The following is a 15,618-nucleotide window of genomic DNA, read 5'->3' as shown; positions in this document are numbered from 1 at the left end:
TGAGTCTTAGAACACCAGCTCTAAACAATATTCTAATATCCCCGCAGAAAGCAATGTCCTGCACATTCTAGGGGAGACTCTGTTCCGTGAGTCTCATCACCCGAGTCCCTGCCATGCAAAGACAGTATTCTGTCCTATAACAAGAAATGGCCTTGCCCCTGGGCTCCTTGACTCACTAACAGGAAGGTCTGGTGAGAACAGGGCAGGCACGAGATGTTTCCTCCCGAGCTGAAGAGTGTTTCCCGAGGGGCGTTCCTCATGAAAGCCAAAGAAATTGGGGGCATCACGCTACTTCCCAGGAGCCGAAGCTCACACAGCTGGGCAGAGGGTGGCCGAAGGAACCAGAGTGAGCGATCAGGACTTGCTTCCTTCCTGAGAGTTCGCTGTGGAAGCAGTCGTTCTAATAAAGCACAGCCAATGCCCCAAGAACAGCTGGGCCAGGCTGGGGGTTGAGCAGAGGGTCCAGGTTCCAGATTCATTTGCAGACCTGCCTGGTGGTTTATGCTCCGCTCATGGCCCCGGTAGAATGACAGCGTGGCCCGGCTGCCATGGCCCGCGTGGAATGACAGCTTGGCCTGGCTGCGGTGGCTTTCAGTGAGGTCTTAGATGGATGGGTATGGAGGGTATTAACGTAAGGATGGCTCATCCCTGCTGCTTTCCCAGCATCCATCTGCCTGCCCATCACGGAATTGTCCTGTTCCAGGAAGAGAAGCTACGGCATTCTAGAAAGGGCCTTTGGCCAGGGGAGGGGACAAGACTGAGTACTGGAAGCACCCAGACTTGGAGTTAATCTCTGGCACAAACATTCGGTGGGAAGTCAGTGATATCATTCGCCCCCAGAGGGATCATTCTATTGGCAGAAGCTTCCAGCATATTGATTACCGAGGGGGAAGATGGAAACTTGGAGAAACCCCTGACAGCCCAGAGTAAGCTTCCAAGCTTTAGTTTGCCTAAAAAAAAAAAAAAAAAAAAATCACCTGGAGAGCTTGTTGCGTCAGATTCCTGGGCCCCAACTCCAGGTCATCTATTCCGCAGGGGCCTGATAATTTGATTTCTGACAAGTTCCCTGGTGTTGCTACCGTGGGTCTGGGAACTCTGAGAACCCCTGGTGGCCGCTCGGTTTTCACATCATGCTCCGTTGCGCCCCCTTGTGGGCATATGGTATGCGAACAGCAAGTGGCTGGGACTCTGCTCCCACTCCCACCGACATCCAGGACACCTCTCAGTCTGTTTGACAAATCTGTTTTTTTTTGTGATTAAACGAAGAACCCCTCATAAAAAGGAGAGGAGAGGGGCGCCTGGGTGGCTCAGACGGTTAAGCGTCTGCCTTCAGCTCAGGTCATGATCTCGGGGTCCGGGGGAGTCTGCTTCTCTCTCTCTGCTGTTCCCCCTGCTTGTGCTCTCTCTCTCTGTCAAAAATAAATTTAAAAAAAATCTTAAAAAAAAAAAAAGGAGAGGAGAACCCACTGGCCTGGAACAGGGGGGTCCAGGCCTGTATGAGGGGCGCCCCCCGAGAACGGATCTTCCCGCGCTTCATCCCAGAGTGCCTGTGTCACGAGGCAGCTTCTGCTGATAACCTGAGAACATCTGATGCAAACAAAACCCGAAATGACCAGCCAGGTGGGCAGAGGCAAGGGCAGGCACCGTCTCCTGTGTGTGCCCCCTGTAAGGTCAACAGAGCCCCTTCCCTTGGGCACCTGGGGCCGCAGATGGGCCCAGCTGCCTGCCACTGGAGGGGTTTCCCTGTCTGTCTGCAGGCTTGCTGCTCAGCTCCTAGAGGCCAAGGGCGGCAGTCTGGCTCAGAGTTTACGTGGCGCTGTCTGAATGCGCTCCACACTGATCTGCCCTGTCCCCACGCCCATCAGGAGCCTCGGCACAGCCCCTTCATCCTCCAAAATCCAACCTCAGGATAACCTGATGCCCTCCTGTAGCTTGGACCCAACAGTAGTGGTCTGGGGTCAAGCCCAGTTTCTGGTCTCAAAGTGTCAGGTTCGACTTTCGGCCACCACCCAGCTGAGACATCTTGGGCGGGTCAACCTGTCTAAACCTCCGCGTCCCTGTGTGTAAAATGGCGATGATTATAGTATCTGTGTGAGCCTTAAGCACAGCTGTCCACATACTTGGATAGCGCCTGGCATGGTGAGAGCCCTCAGGACACACCGGCCAACTGCTACCTAGTCTCCTCTCGACGTTATTTTAGTGGCCTGGAGGAGGCAGGAACGTGCCCCACCCGTATGAGTTTGCTGGGGTTACTGCAGCAAAAGGCCACAGGCGGGGTGGCTTACAACAACGGAGATTTATTTTCTCACCGTTTTGGAGATAAGCACAAAATCAAGGTGTTGGGTAGAGCCACGTGCCTCTGGAGGATTTTAGGGGTGATTTATTTTCCATGCGTTTCTCGTAGCTTCTGACGGCTGCTAGCAACCTTGGCATTCCTTGGCTTGTAGCTGTTTCACCCCAGTCCTTGCCTGTGTTGCCACATGGCCTTCTTTCTATCTGTCTCTGTATGTCTTCTTCTTCCTGTTTTTTAGAAGATTTTATTTATTTATTTTATTTGAGAGAGAAAGAGAGCAAGCAGGGGGAGGGGCAGAGGGAGAGAGAATCTTAAGCAGATTCTGCACTGGGCGTGGAGCCAGACGTGGGACTTGATCTCACCACCCTGAGATCATGACCTGAGCCGAAAACCAACAGTTGGACGCTTAACCAACTGAGCCACCCAGGTGCCCCTGGATATCTTCTTCTATGGACACCAGTCATATTGGATTAGGGCCCACCCTAATTGAGTGTGACTTCATCTCAATTTGATTATATCTGCAGAAACCCTATTCCAAATAAGGTCACATTCACAGGTACCAAGGGTTAGAACTTTCATGTGTATTTTTAGGGGACACACTTCAACCCCTAACAGTGCCCAGCCAGAGGGAGACCACAGGGGCCAGCAGGCATGGGGCCCCGGGGCTCTTCACTGAGAAGCTGTATGGGCTTCCCCAGACTTGGACTGAAATGTCCCAACGGTTGTGTTTTTCAGGGTGTTCAGACTTACACCTCTTGGATATGTTGACCCCAACGGAGAGAAAGCGACAAGGATACATCCACGAACTCATTGTCACAGAGGAGAACTATGTCAATGACCTGCAGCTGGTCACAGAGGTAATGGCAGCTGTGGGTGCCGGGAGTGCTGGGGGGCACTGGCGGAGGGTGGAGGGGGTGCTGCTTAGTGAAGGAGAACGGCCTCCTGATTCTCAGCCTGAGAAATCTTCTGACGCGTGGGGAGTATCTGGATGGTAAATCACATAGGAGATTCATACCCAAGAGAAGAAGTTTGGACTGACACCCGCGGCCCTCTGAGTCATCCCTATTTGGGGGCAGAGATGACTTGTGCCAAGGTATGAATGAGTCCGTGAGGAGGTGTATGGAAGGAGACACATGGGCAGCGATTGAGAGTCTAGAGAAGCAGTGGCTCAGCCTCCACCTAGTTGATGCCGTAGAGCAGGTCCTGTGGTCTTCTGGCCCTCAAGGTTGGCATCTGAAAATCGCCGCCAATCCGGCCGATATCTCAAGTTATTCCTAGCGGTACATATTACTCCCGAGGAAAATCTGTTGCTGAGGATGAAGATGTTTCCTTGCAGGTCCCCATGCCCCCCCCGTCCCCATGTCCTGGATGATGCCTCGTTTTGTTTCTCCTCCCAGGTAGCTGTCGAAAGGCCTGGGCCACTTGGTCTAGAAGGCTGGGGAGATGCAGAGTTGGGGACCCCTGCTTTTCAAGAAGCCTTTGGTCCATACTCATGGGAGGTGGCCATATTGGCAAACAGGGGTTTGCAGAACTGGATGTCAGGGTCACTCTACAGTTTGAAAAGTACTGTAATAGTTTTGAAACTCCTGCCCCCTCCCCACCTCCCACCACCTAACAGTTGTGCAACCATCTCCTTGGACAGTCTTACACCCAGGAAGCCACCGCTCAGCTGCCCCGTGTTGAATGAGTACAGAAGGCAGGATAGGTTTCGGGTCCAGGAGGCCACCAGTCATGCCTAGGAAGTGTTGATGCACACTCAAAAAAGGTGCCCCCTCCTCAAGACATGTGAGAGTCCCTAAATATACAATCTCGGATGTCTAGGATGTGAGTGTCGCCCCCTTAGATGTGGCACTTTTGTGTAGTGGTCTGGTATATGCCGGGTTCCACGTCGGCTTAAGAACTCATGGGAAGAATAGGGCTCCCAGAGATCAGCCTGAGCCCGGCCACGTTTATGTCAATGATAAGGCTGTCCCATCTCTAAAGAACCTTCTGAAGTGCCCCATGCCTCCGGTGCTAGATAATGACCTCTTTGGAGGTCCAGGCTCCCCGCGTGGGGCTGGGCGGAGAGCTGTGATTTACCCCGAGTCACCCAACCACATGGAGCTTGGAGCCTGGGCAGGCTCCTTTCTTTCCCGCAGCCAGTCCCTACACTGGCCCAGCAGGGGCCAGAAGCCCCCACCCAGGCTCCCTGTTGGAGGCCCCGCTGCTTACAGCTGCTCTCCTCGGGATGCCCAAGGCTTGTCTGGGGAGCAGATGCTGCAGGCGAGCATGAAGCGAGCATGCACACCCACGTGCATCTTGAAGCCCCCACTTTTCCTGGCTGCGCCCATCCCCCACCGTGGGCAGGGAAGAGTGTATGGGACCTTGCACAGGCCTCTCGGCTTTGTCCTGGGGGAGGGAAGGCCCAGCCTCGAGAGTTCAGCTGGCCTCCCCCCGTCAAACAGGGCAGACCTGATGGGGACCCCCAGCGGCTCAGGCAGAGGAGGGGCCATCTGCTGCAGATGCTGCTGGAAGGCGCAGCTGCCCGCGGGCCCTTCCATGCGTGGAACAGAGCTGCGTGCATTGTGCTCGAGTTGTGAGCTAACTGTTTGCTTTCTGAACCGCTTCGTTTTCTGCACCTGTAGATCTTTCAGAAACCCCTGATGGAGTGTGAGCTGCTGACGGAGAAAGAGGGTGCTATGATTTTTGTTAACTGGAAGGAGCTGATTATGTGTAATATCAAACTACTGAAGTAAGCCTCTCTCCCCTAACCCCGGCCTTGCTTCGCGCCCCCTGCCCCCCAGCTCTCACACACTAGCACCTCTGTGTGGCTTCGTGCTTGTGTCCCCCGTGCATGCCGCCCCATGTTTCTTTCCGCCTCTTCCACTCCTTTCCACTTACAAGCACCGTGGCTCCTTGTCGCCCCGATGCTTCCCGGAAACACCCCCAGTCTGGCATTGCAGAGTCAATCACCAAGTTCCTGCTTTCACCACAGGTCTAGAGTCTGCAGAGCAGGGGACCCTCCCCCCGGCCCTGGCTCCCTCCTGGGGGGCCTGGGCCAGCTCCCCACTTGCCTGCCTGCAGACCTGGGGTCCCCGGGGCACATGTTCTCTTGGGACGTTCTTGGCTCCTGTGGATAGAGAAGGGTTGGAGCATTTGCTGCCCGCGGTTCAGCGTTTCCTCGGGCTCACGCTCTGAGAAGCCTGCCTGGAGCCTTTGATATTTTATTCCCATTGCAGTTTCCAGAGGCGGCTGCAGGGAGGAGGCCCTGGGCTGGGAGTCAGGAGCCCTGGGTTTGGAGCCCGGCTCCCTGCCCTGCCTCTTTGAGCCTCCGTGTCCTCCACTGTCCGGTGAGGGGCCTGGATTATGTCATCACAAAGGCCCCTTCCAGTTCTAAAACTAACCTCCCAGATCTGGGCCCAGCAGGCCATACTTTGGAACATGACTTGCTAAGAACACAGAGTAGGTCCATGGTGGTCCAGCCGGCAGGGAGGACGGGCCACCCTCTGCCGGGCCCAAGAGTGCAACGCAGCCCCGGGTAGCTGGCACCCCTTCCTGAGCTCTACCTTCATGTGATTAGGAAGGGGCAATTTCCTAAGTGTGAGCCCTTGTTCTTATAGAGTAATTTCAGGTCTCCACTTCTCCTGAGTGTGTTCGGGAGTGGTTGGGGGATGGAGAGAGCAGTGGGGGTAAAGTAAAAATACGACATCTGCTTTCTCTATGTTTGGGAAAGCAAATACTCAGAGATGACCCCCAGGGGTGCTTTGAGAAAGCACTTCCATCCTCCCCCTCGAGCACGGTGCTGTGTAAGCTCCTGAGCGTGGCTATGGGTCAGACGCTTGGGCTCACACCTTGCTCTTTGCCCTGCTGCCTGTGTCTTTGGGCGAGTCACTTACGTTCTCCAGGCCTCGGTGTTCTCATCTGTAAAATGGGGATGATAAAGCGTACCTCCTGTGTAGGGTGATTATTGCGGGGTCTTTAGATGACACGCACCTGGCCGTCGTAAGTGCTGGACTCAGCCCCCTGGCCTTGGAGAGGGGCTGTCCTATCACTGGGGCAAGCGGGCTGGTTAAGGCCCGAACCTACATGTGCTGAACCTAAAGGGCTGGAGACAAGTTGTTTCAAAATAGACACAAGAGTTTTCTGTTGGAAATATACCTACAGGTGAAGCCCCCTCTCCTTGGGCGGCCATCAGTGGGGCGGTGGGGAGGTGGCCGGTGTGTCTGATGTTCCCAAGTGGCCCCCGCCTCCCGTCGGGAATGTACTGCCACGCTGCTCCCCATACCTCCCCATACCTGTCCCCCCGTCTCACCCTACCCCCTGTCCTGGCAGGGGAGCAGAAGCCCCTTCCTCGAGCTCTGTCACGGCCAGGCTCGCGCGCTCCTTCCTCCTGTTAGCACGGATGTGCTCCCCAGCCCCGGAGGTGGAGCCTGCAGTGCTGTTTCAGCTGGGGAAGCCAGGCTCAGAGAGGGCGAGTGACTTGTTGAAGTCACACAGCAGGCAAGCCTGTGCTCCGGGCTGCTCTGTGGATCGCCCACTGGGGGTTCCCGCCAGTCCTGCCCCCGATGGAAAGAACGTGGAACCAGGAGGCAAATGTCCTAAGTTTTTGTCCAGCGTTCCAGCACCTTCTAACTTGTTCTGGGCAGTTTCCTTGGGCAGATGAACTCTTGGACCCCTTGTTTCGGGGCCTGTAAAACTGCAGTCATGGTGCCCGGCTTGTCGAGTGCGCGGGGCTCTGAGGAGCGAGGAGGCCAGCTGTGGTCCAGGCGCGCTGTGAGTCCCGTCAAACCTACCTGGGGGACAGCCCCGCCTTCCAGCTCGGTGTCCCTGCGCTCCGGCCCCTTCTTCTGACGACCTGACAGTTCGTTTGGGTGAACTAATGTCTTCCTATTCTAGATGAAATATTTAATAGGAACCACCTGGGGACCTGATTTCTTTCTTTTTTTTTTTTCTTGTCAATATGCTATTATGAAAATTTTTAAACATACCGAAAAAGGAAAAGAATTCTAGGCTGAGCACCCATCTTGTAGACTGTACAGGGAACGTTTCGCTACATCCCTTTGTTGCATAGACTTAACTTCCTCATGCAAAGGAATCACCCCAATGATAGGGAGATTTTAGGGGTCCTTGCAGGCTGGAAGAGGAAAGCGTTTTCGGATAAAGAGGTTTGAAGGCAGCACTCCCTGGAAGGTCACTAGTGAGCCGACGCCTGTCAGTCCTGTTCCAAGGGCCAGCGACTTGTACTTGGAGTGGGAATGAAGAGGACCTGGGATTTAGGAAACAGATAAAGAAGAAATAAAATAAATGAAAACAACGGGGTGCTGACTGGGCATAGGGACTTCCTACTATGGTTGGGGATTAGAACGGATGATTCGCTCTTCCTGGTGAGTGGAGAGCTGTGAAATTTGCTTTTAAGAAGAAGAGTAGGGCAGAAAGATCTAGAACATTTTCACATTAAGAGTGGGCACAGGCCCCTCGGCACAGCCGTCAGGAGTGATAGCAGAAGGGACGCAGATGAGACGTAGGGCCGTGCAAACCCAGGTGCTGGGAACTGTGTTTAATCAACATCCTTTCCTGCCTCCTTGCTTGGAGGAAAATGAAGGAGCTTCTCAAAAAAAAAAACAAAAAAAACAAAAAACAAAAAACTTTTCCTTAAACATAAAGTATTTGACCTTCTTTTTAACTTAAGATAGATATACTTTTATTTTGAGCAGAAAACAAAAATAAAGAGTCACAAACCCATCTCGGGGTAGAGACAGGGTGGGGAGACAGGAGGGAACTTTGCCGGGGGCTGGGAGGGAGAGGCCGGGCCTGGAGGAGATGCCAGGAGTGGTCCAGGGAGAGAAGAGGACTGCGGGACACCCAGAGAGAAGGCAAGATGGCAGGCGCGGCTTCTGGAGGAAGGACAGGGCCTGCGTGGAGCAGCTCAGGCATGGAGGCAGGTCTGGGCGCTGGGGCCTGTCGTCCCAGGCTTAGTGCTTACAGACCCCGAGCTCCCGGGTCACACCGCCTGGGTTTGAGAACCGCCTCTGTCAGTATCAGCTTTGTGAGCTCGGTCAGATGACTCAGTTTCCGCGCACCTCAGGTGTGCCAATAGCCAGGAGGGAGAATAAGCAATATATGCAGAAAAGGGTGTGACACCTGGGACGTATGAGTACATGCTAGCTCTTGGACTCCAGAGGGTCAGGAGCGCTCATTCAACCAGCAAACAGCTGAGCACTCTTCGAAATGTTCATCAGCTGATCGATTGCCATGGCAGTTCAAGGCCTTGACCCAGTAAACCTTTAGTTTTTTAAAGATATTATTTTATTTATTTGAGAGAGAGAGAGCACCAGCAGGGGGAGGGGCAGAGGCAGAGGGAGAAGCAGGCTCCCTGCAGAGCAGGGAGCCCCATGCGGGGCTCGATCCCAGGACCCCAGGATCATGACCTGAGCCAAAGGCAGACGCTTAACTGACTGAACCACCCAGGCGCGCAACCCAGTAAACCTTTAGATGAGATCATGGACCAGCTCACCGAAGGGCAGAGCTGTGGCAACTGAGTCACGTGACCCCCGAGCCCGGTGACACCCTCCTTTCAAACCCATTCGGGCCCAGTCATCATAAGTCCTGCCTGTGCAGAACATCCCAGGGGGAGACCCACCCCAGAACCTGACAGGTGCCTGGTCCAGAGTCGGGGCCTGACTGTAAGCCTGTCCCCTGGTTGGACAAGTTGAGTGTGTTCTGGATGAGTTCTTCCAGAACCCAGGCATTGGTTTAACCTCTTCAAGACAATGGCCATCTGCGTGTGCTCTTTCTTCTTTTCCTTGTCTCCTCCATGATTTTTTAAAAAGTGGGGTAGCAGGGTGGGGTACTTTTATTCCCTTAGAGAAAGATTGTTTTGCTGCTCCTCATACGAAAATGATGGAACGATGGAATTTCTTCCTGTTTCCATCTATAGCAAGTTTATAACATGGTTATGCAGGGCTCTGGTCCCCCATAATTGGGTAATTGGGGATGACATCACCCTTAAGCAAATTTCTACATGTTGGGAGACATTCCATACCAACCCCCTCAATGAGCGGTGGCCATTTGGCCATCCCGAGGGTATGCAGTGGCCACCCCTCACACACCAAGCAGCCAGTGCTGACCAGTACCTCTCCGTACAAGGGCATCTGCTTGAGGTGGAATTACTAATTGTTCAGACCACCTAACTTACTGCCCCTCAGATTTCTCTGCTGGACTTGTTTGCCCAGTCCAAAGATTTTTCCTTTAGCCAAAAATGTAGGAGAGAGAAGGTAAAGTGGTCTCAAGTTTTTAAAGCCTAATGCTAATATTGCAGAGCTTCCTTGGAATTCTTACAGAGCCATATCCTTACCTCAGGGCTTCTCCAGTGTGGCCATGAAAGCAGCCAAAGGAATTTAGAGTAACAACTTCCCAACCTTATGTTAAAATCATATATCATACCATTCTGTTCCATCCACCCACCCATCCACCCACCCATCCATCCACCCATCCATCCATCCATCCATCCATCCATCCATCCATCCATCCATCCATCCATCTCTGCATCCATCCATCATCACTGGGGGAGGCAGAACACACTCATGGCCTCCGGTGTCATGGTCCTGCCCTCCTAGCGCATCGCTCTCCTTGCTGTGTAGAGGCTCAGTGATGTGCCCTCTAGAGGCTGGTGTTAGGAGCTCACATACTGGAGTCGGGTGGGTTGCACAGTCCTGGCTCTCATGGCCCTCAACACTCCGACTGCAGCCTGATCCCAGAACAAACCCTTCCCAGCCCCTTCAATCTCTTCTCAGCTTCCAGGAGATGAATTGTTTGGGTTCACTGGTCCATTATCATATAAATAGGCTTCTCTCTTCAGAACTCCCTAACCCAGTCAAGTTCAAATTAGCCACAGCGATGAAGTAGTGAACAGCACAGATAGTTCAGACAACCATTTATCCCGGGCTTTGGTGAACATAATGGGATTATTTCTCTGTTTATTTCTCTGCAATTGATTTACCATCTTAATTATGTTCTGTTTAGTCTGAAAATGAGCCTCTATGTCCCTTGGCAACGGTAGCTTCCCTCAGGTGACATTGGCTTGGAACAGACTCAGTGCTGGGGCCATACTAGCCTTAGACCACAGATAATCCATAAAGTGAGATGTCAACACAGGGACCCTGTCTGAGTTATGAGAGAAATGATCCCCTATTTCTCCATAAGAAAGAAAAATATATTTTTCATGCTGACTTGTTCAGCAAAGATGTCTCTGAAAAGTTATTCCTAAGAACCAGCAGACAGCTATCAGGCCAAAGAAAACTGCCCCAGCGATACCTGTCTGTAGCACCAGACGTGATTCTTTTCTGTTCCTTGTCTCCCCCAGTAGATCCTTTAGTGGCCCTGGGTTTGTGCCCCTCCCACACGTTCTGTTTCTGTATGGCCTCGATGTGTGCCCCGTCACCGGCAGCTAGTGTGAAGGCAGGGGGCTCACTTCCTGTGTCCCCATGCAGAGCGCTGCGGGTCCGCAAGAAGATGTCGGGGGAGAAAATGCCTGTGAAGATGATTGGCGACATCCTGACCGCCCAGCTGCCACATATGCAGCCCTACATCCGCTTCTGCAGCTGTCAGCTCAATGGAGCTGCCCTGATCCAGCAGAAGACAGACGAGGCCCCGGACTTCAAGGAGTTTGTCAAAGTAAGGAGTCCAGGCTGAGCCAAGTCCCGGCCCCTCAGTGGCTGACGCAGGGCAGCTGGGTGTGCGAGGAGCGAATTCAAGCCTGCCAGCATATTCCTGCTAAAAGCAGCCAATGGGACTGAGGTCTTGGCCGAGCACTAGGGGCCCGCCGTGGGCTGGCAGGTGGGGCTTTGACCAAAGGACTGGGCTTGGAGAGGAGGGGCCAGCCTGCACCCGGAAACTCTGACCTCTGGTTCCCCATGTTAGTGGTGTTATTTGGATGCAGGTTTAAATCTTCGATCTCATTTGTCAGGCCCAGCAGGGCTGGTGCATCTGAGGTGCCCCATTCTGTTTGGTCTGAGCACCCCCCATTCTTTGCTGCAGAGGGAATGGCCAGGAATCTCAAGGGACCCTTTGTTCCTTTTTCAACTGTTTTTTGTGGTTGGCCTCGAGCTCTAAGAAGCGTGTGGGGGTGAGTGTGGGATGCCAGGACCTCTGCCTCGGGGGATAATAGGGGTCTCAAGAGCCATGTGTCCCCCAAGGGGCACCTGAGGAGGTGGGCCCTGTGCTGCTGGGGGCCGCAGGCCCTAGGACTTGGCCTTGGCCAGGGCAGGTCCCCACTGGCCCCGCTGGTCCACTCAGCCTCCGCATCTCCCAGAGAAAGAATCAGATAACTTTTGCGGAACCTCAGTTACATTTTGGTGAATAGACCAGTAATACTAACAGCAGGCTTCTCTTTGTACCTCTTGCACTTGGGGGCAGGCCATTCCACGCCACCCCCAATAAGCACGTTTGTGGAATCATCATTGTGCGGTCTCTCCTGACTGCAGCATCCCACATGCTTGTTCTTTCCTTTTCCCCTGGTGTTTCTCAACATTAAATGCTTTGATTTGCTAGCCGATGAACGGGGGGGGGGGGAGGCATTCTAAAGTCATTCAAAGGGGAGAAATATTGGTAAAAAAAGTAGGCCCAAGGTGGTCTAGAGACTGGAGAGCAGATGCTGGGCCACCTGGGCTTTCAGCCAAGGCCCAGTCCTCCCCAGGGAACAAGGCAGGATGAATTCATCACTGGATGCACTTGAACTTGAGGGACATGCTGACACCACCCAGGACAGGGGGCTTGTTTCCCCTCCTCATCACCTCTCCTCACCTCACCCCTGTGGGGGTTTGACACGCCTTTCCAGGTATGAGGTGTTCCTGGAATGATGACGTCCATGGCAGGAGCAGGCTGGGAAGCTGACACCTCCCGGGACCTGGGGCCTAGGTCATGGCAACTGCCCGTTTCTAAGGTGTTAAACCTGGCCAGTGCCTTTGAGAGCTGAGTCACCACATAATTCCTGTGACTTACAGACGGGATCATCTTTTGGGATAGGACCCTTTCCTCTGGCCGAATTGACGAAAGGGACAAGTGGTCTAGGGTGAGGACAACCACAAGACTTGAGGTTGTAGGCCCCCCCCCCCCCGTCTCAGCACCACTGTCCCCACCTGCCTGGGGCTCCCACAGATGTGTGCGGGCTCCATCCGAACGAGACAGTGAGATTTAGCCCCTCTGGCATCTCTGGGACTTAAGGGGAGTTTCTATTCTAATTCTACAGCCTCGTGTCTCTTCTTCCTCTTGGGGCTGTTAAAAAGGTCTGGCAGATATCCAGAAGAAATATTCTTTGTAGAGCCAGAATCTCATCTCTGTAAGGGAGGTTCTGTGTGTCCCAGGGAGAGGGTGGGTCTCCAATCGCCATCGTCCTGGACCGGGATATCGAGTCAGGCCCTTCCAACGCCAGGCTCCTCCATTCTCGTCCAGATAAATGAGACAATGTGATGGGCGGGGAGCGGATGTCCCTGAATGGACTTTGCAGATTTCTTAAGGACATTTAAAAAACTCTCTCATTTCAGAGGCTGGCAATGGACCCTCGATGTAAAGGGATGCCTCTCTCTAGTTTTATACTGAAGCCTATGCAACGGGTAACAAGATACCCACTGATCATTAAAAATGTAAGTACCCATCTTGCCTTTTCAAGCAGAGGAATGCTTTCTCAGAATTTCAGGGATCCACGGTCACGGGCAAGATCCCCCAGCCAATGCACCTGGTATCTGTTGTGTAGAATCGTATACCAAGGGGATGTTGGGAGTATCTGCTTGGTAACTCAGAAAGAAAAGCTGTTTATTGTGAAAAGAGCTAATAATATATAGTCTTTAGCTGTGCGACCAAGTGGCTTTTACCACATAAGTTGGAAAATGAAAGCTCAGTTCTTTGTTTCTTTTCTTAATAGAGGTATAACGCCTCCATGCCTCAATTTTCCCAGCAGGAAAGAGAAAGAAATGTCATGCCTACCACCCAACTTCAAAAAGCCATTGTGAAGCCAATACCAAAAGAAAAAAAATAGGGTTTCAGTGTTTCTATCTGTAATATGGGTGAGCAGACCCAGACATCCTCTGAGCCTGTGATTATATAACCACAGGGGGGTAGCTCCTGGAGAGAGGTTTTAGATCTGATTCCCTTTAGTGGAGACTTTAGCAACCCAGATCTGGGCGCCGGTGTGCTCATTGCTGTTGGGGTGTTACTGCCTTTTGGGTCTCTCAGTGGCAGAGTCAGGAAATATACGTATGTATATTATATTCATACACACATGCTTATATGTAAGAGTCCACACATACACTTATATTTATTTCTAGATCAATCCATGTAGATAATAATGCATGTTAAAACCCATGAGCTCACACTGATATGTCCTGTTCTAATCTTATACCACAGAATTGATTCTAGCCTTCCCCCTTTCTATACTTATAACTTCTTTTCTATGAGAAACTTCCCTCTCATCATCAATACGTTTACTGATTTGCTCAGACCCCTTATAGTAACCCATCTCCCTCCACGTAAGCCATCTCCTCTGTCCAACCCCAGCTTGGCCCCACAAAGTACACTGTGGCCACCTTGGCTGAATTAAATAATTAGTTTTGAATCAGGCTTTCAACCTACTGTTTCCTCTCTTCCAACTTGACAGTTGTTATTTAACTGGCGCAGTACTTTTTTTTTCCCCCAAATTTAATTGCACATTGGAGCTGGAAATCGGCTTTTTAAAATAGGTGTTCAGGTGCCTGGGTGGCTCAGTTGGTTAAGCGACTGCCTTCGGCTCAGGTCATGATCCTGGAGTCCTGGGATCGAGTCCCACATCGGGCTCCCTGCTCAGCAGGGAGTCTGCTTCTCCCTCTGACCCTCCCCCCTCTCATGTGCTCTCTCTCTCTCAAATAAATAAATAAAATCTTAAAAAAATAAAATAAATAAAATAAAATAGGTGTTCTAGATCTAGGCAATGGCGGCGGGGTTGGGGTGGGGGTGGGGGCAAAAACAAGGAAAGAACCGAGAGTCATAAATATTAAAAAGGAAACAACAAATTATCGTTATTTGCAGAAACATGATTGCTGCCCTTTAGAGGACCCAAGAGTGAACTGAAAAATAGTAGAACCAAGAAGAGAAATTTTAAAAGGTGGACAGTTACAAGATACATGTGAAAAACTATAAAAGTACTAAGATGAAATATTGTATATGATGCTGAGGTGGAGAAATTCTTAGCATGGCAATAAGGACAAAAACTTAAAAGATTTAGAGTTGTAGCAACTTAAAAAAATATTTTATTCTGGAAACAACCTAGATATTAAGTAGAGCAAATGAATTGTGGTAGACCTGTACTCTGAAAATATTTTTTAAAAACAGAGACTTCAGGGGCGCCTGAGTAGCTCAGTCGGTTAATTGTCTGCCTTCGGCCCAGGGTCCTGGGATTGAGCCCCACATCAGGTTCCCTGCTCAGCACAGAGCCTGCTTCTCCCTCTCCCTCTGCCCCTCCCCCACTTGTGCTCACTCTCTGTCTCGCTCACTCTCTCAAATAAATAAATAAAATCTTAAAAAAAAAACAACAGAGACTTCTATGTATTAGCATGGAATGGCATCCAGAAAATACCATTAAGTAAAAAAAAAAAAACCCTTCATGAGCAATCTTACAGTGTAGTTCATTTTATAAAACAGAGGAAAAACTATGTGTGATTATTAAATGTATGTAGAGCATCTAAAAGGAGTTCAAGGGATGCCCTTTGGTCTGTTGGCATGGTTACCTCTGGGGAAGATAGTGAAAGGGAACTTTCACATTTGCTCTATGTATTTCTGTATTGTTTGGATCTTGCAGATCAAGAATGTGTCAATATACTATTTGCATAAAGATTTTTCTTAAAGTTTTCTGGGTGACAAAATATAATGAACAACAATGAAAGACAAATGATAGATGTAAACTGGGTAAACACATTTTATACTCATGTAAGTAGGTACTGAAATATACATAGATTACTTATCTATATCTATGTATCTATCATATATCTGATAAGGGGCTAGCATCCAAAATATATAAAGAACTCATATAACTCATACAATAGCAAAGAAACCCAACAACCTGATTTAAAAATGGGCAGAGGATCTGACTAGGCATTTTTCTGAAAATACACAGTGCTTAAGAGGTACATGAAAAGATGCTCTATGTAATTAATCATCAGGGAAATGCAAATCAAAACCACAATAAAGTATTACCTCACATTGTTAGAATAACTATTATAAAAAAGACTAGAAGGGGCACCTGGGTGGCTCAGTTGTTTGAATGTCTGCCTTTGGCTCAGGTCATGGTCCCAGGGTCCTGGGATCGAGCCCAGCATCAG

The 15,618-nt window shown here is 51.0% G+C and overlaps 1 protein-coding gene across 1 annotated transcript in view; it reads left to right on the top strand.

Annotated features, from left to right (window-relative positions):
* ITSN1 (intersectin 1) overlaps positions 1-15,618 on the top strand; it is a 203,743-nt gene that overhangs the window by 176,169 nt on the left and 11,956 nt on the right. Inside the window, exons 29-32 of the mRNA XM_028115148.2 lie at positions 3,029-3,150; positions 4,918-5,024; positions 10,762-10,945; positions 12,814-12,912. Of these exons, the coding sequence (XP_027970949.1) occupies positions 3,029-3,150; positions 4,918-5,024; positions 10,762-10,945; positions 12,814-12,912 (512 nt within the window). The remainder of the gene's footprint in view (positions 1-3,028; positions 3,151-4,917; positions 5,025-10,761; positions 10,946-12,813; positions 12,913-15,618) is intronic.

The sequence above is a fragment of the Eumetopias jubatus genome, unplaced genomic scaffold (assembly GCF_037043125.1).
Source record: "Eumetopias jubatus isolate StellerSeaLion01/CBP00866 unplaced genomic scaffold, mEumJub1_p1.0 scaffold_1, whole genome shotgun sequence".
Lineage (NCBI taxonomy): Eukaryota > Metazoa > Chordata > Mammalia > Carnivora > Otariidae > Eumetopias > Eumetopias jubatus.
The sequence above is the reverse complement of the archived record's forward strand: the minus strand, read 5'-3'. Positions and strand labels throughout refer to the sequence as shown.